The sequence below is a fragment of the Alligator mississippiensis genome, chromosome 11 (genome assembly GCF_030867095.1).
Source record: "Alligator mississippiensis isolate rAllMis1 chromosome 11, rAllMis1, whole genome shotgun sequence".
Taxonomy (NCBI): Eukaryota; Metazoa; Chordata; order Crocodylia; family Alligatoridae; genus Alligator; species Alligator mississippiensis.
Genome location: NC_081834.1, coordinates 48,240,936 through 48,246,935, shown reverse-complemented (window position 1 = coordinate 48,246,935; position 6,000 = coordinate 48,240,936). Strand labels below are relative to the sequence as shown.

General features: G+C 43.1%; 1 protein-coding gene across 1 annotated transcript; it reads right to left on the bottom strand.

The window, feature by feature from the left end:
- Nucleotides 1–811: 811 nt before the first annotated feature.
- On the bottom strand, nt 812–1,756 carry LOC132244038 (olfactory receptor 2T33-like). The gene has a single exon (XM_059714963.1). It carries the CDS (start codon nt 1,754–1,756, stop codon nt 812–814), a length of 945 nt encoding a protein of 314 aa, XP_059570946.1.
- Between the last annotated feature and the right edge of the window lie 4,244 nt (nt 1,757–6,000).

Genomic DNA, 6,000 nt, shown 5'->3' with positions numbered 1-6,000 from the left:
GAGGATTGAGTGCTTGGCTCCTCTCAGTGCTTTGGAAAATCTCTGTGTAAACGCTACCATTTCACACAGCATCTGGGGCAGCATTTAAACAAAGCTTCATCTACAAGGCCACATGATTACATGAAATGATAATGAACATTAACTAGTTTTTTGTTCTCCACGTTTTTGTCCATCAGCCCATACATGTCTCCACCCTTTTGAGTGCTCATGCTTTCTGGGTCACAGGGTAATTTAATGTGCTTTTGTGACGTGTGTGACACATTCAGGCCTTGAATACACTAATGCTCATCCGCCTTTACGAGATCTCAGTACCCGGGACACGGGCAGTCAGCCTTCACATTTAGGGCTGTGGCCAGGGACCAGAACCAGTCACTCAGAAACAGGCCGGAAATTGGGGGCTAGAAGAGGGGCAGGTACAGTCCAGCCCGTGGCCCGGGTCAGTGCGAGGAGAGAGAAGAGCCCCAGAGAAGTAAAATGGCCCCTCCTGTATTGCAAAGAGGGCCACAGGAGGGGAGGGGAGTCAGCCAAAACCCCAGGATAAAAGGAGACGCGCGGCAGGCAAAAGGGGACACAGGAAACCGGACAAGACTGACTCCGGCAGCAAGACAGCAGGGAGAGCCGGCGGCGCTGAGGAAGCGAGGGAGACCGGGCCGAAGGGAAGCAACTCTGTGCGGGGAGCTGCCGGGGGAGAGACCCTGAAGGAATCACCGACTGCTGGAAGCTGTTTCTTACAATGGAGTCACCTAGGAAATGTTCCCCAAAACCTGCCGGCAGCTTTGTCAACTTTGACACCATCTAGTACCAAGTCCTGTCAATTTTGCTGAAGGACTCTGTATTTCCCAACCAGCTTTCTTAGGGCTCCCAAGACATCCCTGTTCCTCAGGCTGTAGATGAGTGGATTCAGCACTGGGGTGACAATGGTACAAAACACAGGGGACATCCTGTCTTGTTCAGGTGAGTCAGAGGCGTTGGGTCTCATGTACATGACGATGGCAGCCTCATAAAACATGCCCACCACAGTCAGGTGCGAGGAGCAAGTGGCCAGAGCTTTCTGCTGTCCTTTGGTTGACTTCATCCTCAGGACCATGGAGAGGATGCGAGGGTAGGACGCTAGTATGATGGAAGAAGGGATGAGGAGCAGCACAATGCCAGTCACATACAGCAGAGTCTCGTACTGGGAGGTGTCAGAGCAGGACAGTTTCAGCAGGGATCGGATTTCACAAACAAATTGGTCGATATATTTGGAACCACAGTAGGGCAGGTCCATGGTGTGAACTGAATGGATCAAAGCATCTGCAGCTGCCCCAACCCAGACCCCAGCTGCCAGCCCCAGGCAGACTCTCCTGTTCAGCAGGACAGGGTATTGCAAGGGTTTGCAAATAACTACATACCTGTCGTAAGCCATGACTGCCAGAAGGAGACACTCAGCTCCACCCATCGTCAGTGAGAGGAAAATCTGAGCCCCACAGCCAGCTGGAGAAGTGGGATTGCCTGGGGTCAGGAAGTCTGCTGCCATTTTGGGGACTACAATCAGGGCCTGACAGATGTCCATGAAGGCCAGTTGACTGAGGAAGAAGTACATGGGGGTGTGAAGGGAGGAATCCACCTGGATTAGTACTAGGAGGAGAGTATTCCCAGACATGGCAGTAACCAAGGCAAGCAAAATGATGGCAAGGACGAAAGTGTGAGCTTTGGTGTGGTGCAGGAGTCCCAGCAGAACAAATTCTGTTGGTGAAGTTGTATTGTGTGTCTCCATTGCCTCTTCATGTGGCTGGGCCTGAAGTGGTGGGATAGAGCAAGGCTTTGTGGGATATGCACACACTTTCTACTGGGTAGCGCTAGTGGGATCTGCGGCAGTCACTGGGTTGCCCCTCCTGTGAAAGAAATGCCAGACATGATGGCTGATGAGAAAAACTGGCTTATATCCTTGTAATTTGCGTTATGCAAGAGCTTTTTTAAGTAATATGTAGTTTAAATGAGCTCCCCCTCCGGCCATCATGCTGCGAGCCTATCTATAGGTGGATTTGCAGTGGTTTTACCTTTGATATCTCTGTGTTACAGGTGTGGAGATTCCACGGCCGCGTTTTGTCCAGTTTACTGAGGTGCTGGTTGCACCCTCACTGTGGCAGCGTAGCACTCAGAACGCGCTGAGCAAACAGCCCTGATTCAGGATGTGTAATTTCTTGCTCCCTCCATGTGCTACTAATAGGAAACTCCCTGGTTACACATCAGTCAGACTGAAGTGAAAGGGAAAACAGGTAATCTATAATCTCATGGAATAGCCATAGAAACCAGATACTTCCACAATGAATAAGAGGCCCAGGTTAGTCATTTTTCTATTTCAGCAGACACAATTACAGTAATTGTCATCATCACTATCACTAGAAGAAGGAGTTGTAATTTGAGAGGACGAGATGCCAAATGCACAGTAGACAAATTCAACCGCACATTAGTGTGTCATGGCAGCAAACCATTCTAACGTGCTGTAGCATTAGTCTAGTGTGCATTAGTATCACTAAAAAGGCATGAGCTGGTACTGCAGCGCAGGAGTACTGGCTGCTGTACATTGAGCTGGTATCTGTTATTACAGGTACTAAACTTAATGTGCCACAAAACCATTACTTTTTACCATCACTATCACTAGAAGGAGGAGGAGTAGCCTGAGAGGACAGCTCCATCACTGCACACAGGAGTGGTAAGAAAACGTCTCTTTCCCCAACACCTCACCATTTTCTAAATAAGTTCTAAGCTCTCGAGATGTGCTCCCACATCCTATCATCTGCACAGAGTCCAGAGCCATGAGTGGAGGAGCTTGGATTTTTTTTTAATAGAACATTTGGCCCTATTTTAATAATTTCCATAATTTATAGTTGTTTTACTTTAAAAGCTAATACATAGAAAATAGTAGGTAACAGAATAATATCAAATTTAGGGATATAGAAGAAGAAAAAGAAATAGAAATAAAACATTTGACAGAAGCAAGTTAAAGATGGAAAGGTCTTTTCATGAAAAAATGTGAAATTTGGATATTATTTTTGCCTTTTTTCATTTTGCTAAAGGTTTCTGAAAAAACATCTTGATTGCATTAAAACACTATTAAATCATTATAACTACAAAATAATAGTTCCCTAACATTTTTAGTAAAAGCATCAATTAATATTTCAATTAACATCAATGATTTTTTCGCGGGGGGGTGGGGGGGGCATATTTCACTGCCATTTTCCTCACAATTTAATATATTAATTCAGAACATTTCTAATAGCTGACCACGTGACAGTGCAAGATACCCTGTGAGAGGTCCCATTGGAGTGCTACCGGTACAATGCCGGCAGAAACTGTGTCCAGAGAAGGAGGAACGTAAAGTATTGGAGCCACAGAGAAACTGCCTCTTCTCACTCCATAGAGAGTCGTGCAATCACACTGGCTTCTCTGTAACCGCAGGAGGAGGGTGGCTGGCTCTGCTGCGTACAGCCGCCTGCCAGCCAAGCAAACCACCTCTTCAGTGTCTGCTGTCTCTGAAAGAGCCCTGGGGGAGATACGGAGACACTGACCCCAATAGACAAATGCAGCCTTGAATCTCGGGAAGGGGATTTAGGACTAGAAGGCAAACTCTTTGAACTGCTAATTGCTCTCTGCAGCTAAATACCTCTGCAGCTGCATGGAGGCACAGAAAGTCAACAAGGATTTGGCTCATAAACTGCATAGGTAGAAAACAGGTGAGGTCTTGGAAGAGTGGGACCCTCGTTTCTCCGTTGTTGGAGCAGGGATCCCAGGCTGGTTGTGGGACACGGGGCTGTGGGGGACGTTAAACAAACCATCCCTTCTGCTGGATGGGCTTCAAAGACGCTAGACATTTTAAAATTCATTAACAGATATTATGAATGTGAAGAAAACTATATTATAATGACACAATTTTCATTCAACTCGATCTATCCAGGATTTCATATATGTCTATAATTCTGGAGAGATGGAGACGAATGGGAATTTTCTAACGGACTTCAATAGAGCCAGGATTTTACCCCTTGAAAACAAGAATTTCCTTTTCCTCTTCAATTCATCTGAAATGCATCAACATATTTAGACATGCCAACAAGAAGAGTCTGCTTTCATTATCATTACAAGGACCACATAATCAGTTATATTATCTGCATCTTTTCCACAATATTATTATCACCTAATAACGTGTCAGTTTAAAAAATCGAAATGAAATAAAATATGTTTTCTTAGTAGTAGCGCTAGGTGAAATAATAAGTAGTAATTACATCTATGTTTAACTTTTATTAAATATAGCAGCTGAAATCTGTGTTGAGAAACATTCATGTGACTCATCCTCTGTAATTACTATATGCAGAAATTAAAATACAACAAAGGTTTTGTGTAATTCAGGAAAACCTATATTCCAGTGCCTTAACTTGTCTAAAATAATTACTTACCCTTATTTGCTTTATCCGATCCTTCAGTCATTCTTAAAAAGAAACAAGTTTGATGTCCAGTGAAAAATATTGTCCTTTATTTATAAAGAATTTCTCAGAACAAAAATCTTGCAGCTCCATTCTCCTGTCTTCTCTTACATTTGTAAAATGCTTTATTTTCCCATCACATTGGCATATGGCCTTCCATAAGACATAAATAGTTATCAGCTCAGAAGAAGTTGCAGTAGTATATAAATGAGCAATCCATATCAAATTCTTTTGGCCAACATTACTTTAAAAACAATACTTTTTAAAGGAATTAAAAATTAAACAATTACATTGCTTTAGTGTGAGTCAACAGTATTTTTCTAACACAGGACGCTGGCTTAATAGTCTTTCAGGAATTAATTCCACTGAAGTTTGTAAAGTAAAATGATATAATAATGATTCACATCTTTAGTCTGGATATATGAGTGGTGTATTTCTAGAGAAGACTGAAAAACAAAAACTACAAAATCCATATTAAATAAAAAACCTTTCTGTTGAAGAAAGTACAGTGTAACTCTGACTCTCGTACTTGTTTCTGGAGCTACTTGAATAAATTTCCTAATATAAGGGGAGGAGGACTTATTTAATGAAATGCAATCTTATAAAAAGCTAGGTCAAACTTAGAGACATTACATTACTCAATAGGAATAAGTTTAGTATTTAAGCAGATGAAAACTTCCCCAGGCTTTGGGGAATTTTGTCCCAAGTCATTAATTGTTGCACTTTTGCTTCAGTTACTTGACAACTCTGCAATCTTCTCTTTGGGAGAATATCTTGGCATGCTCTGCCTGAGGTGGGTAAGGAAACAGAACCAAGTATTTTTAAAATGATCAAAGAAGATATTTTATAGTCTTCTTTATATGAATTGTAAGAGTTTTATTTTCTTTTTCCATGTTGGAAATGTCAAAATTGAATGTTTTCAATCTAAAACAGAATGTGCAGCTTTTCACAATTTTGATTGTCTAGTACAGTAGTGCACAACCTTTTTGGACTCGAGGCAACCCCCCTCACTGGATTTGGGGTGCCCTCCTTAACTTTTGTGAATTGAGAGGTACTCAGTTTCAAAAAACAAATTAATACCTTACAGCACTCACTTCCTTGCAGGGATACCAGGCAGTGGGTTTGGGGGATAATGCCTGAGCCTGTGCTTATCTTCTTATCTCCTCACGCTTCACTTATCTCCTCCAATCTCGAGGCACTTTCAGAGGATCTTGCACCACCCCAAGGTGCCAGGGCACCATTCTAGAGGAAGGGGAATTCCGGGGTCTGACATTCAGTACTCTTCTGCCATCTAAGTGGTCATTTTTTGGTCACCTACATGGCATTTGGGGTATTTACATGCCCAGGGGAATTCTCTTCCTGGACAGATAGCCCTGTGCATCTGAGTAACTAAGGATAGCTAGGCAAGGCACAGACCGAGCATGTACATTAGACAACCTAGTGCATTTGTGGGGTTGACTAGACCTCATGAGCAGGGACCTACCGAATTCACGATCGCACACTTTTCACAGAAACCACAAGTTTGGGAGGGCTCCATGTT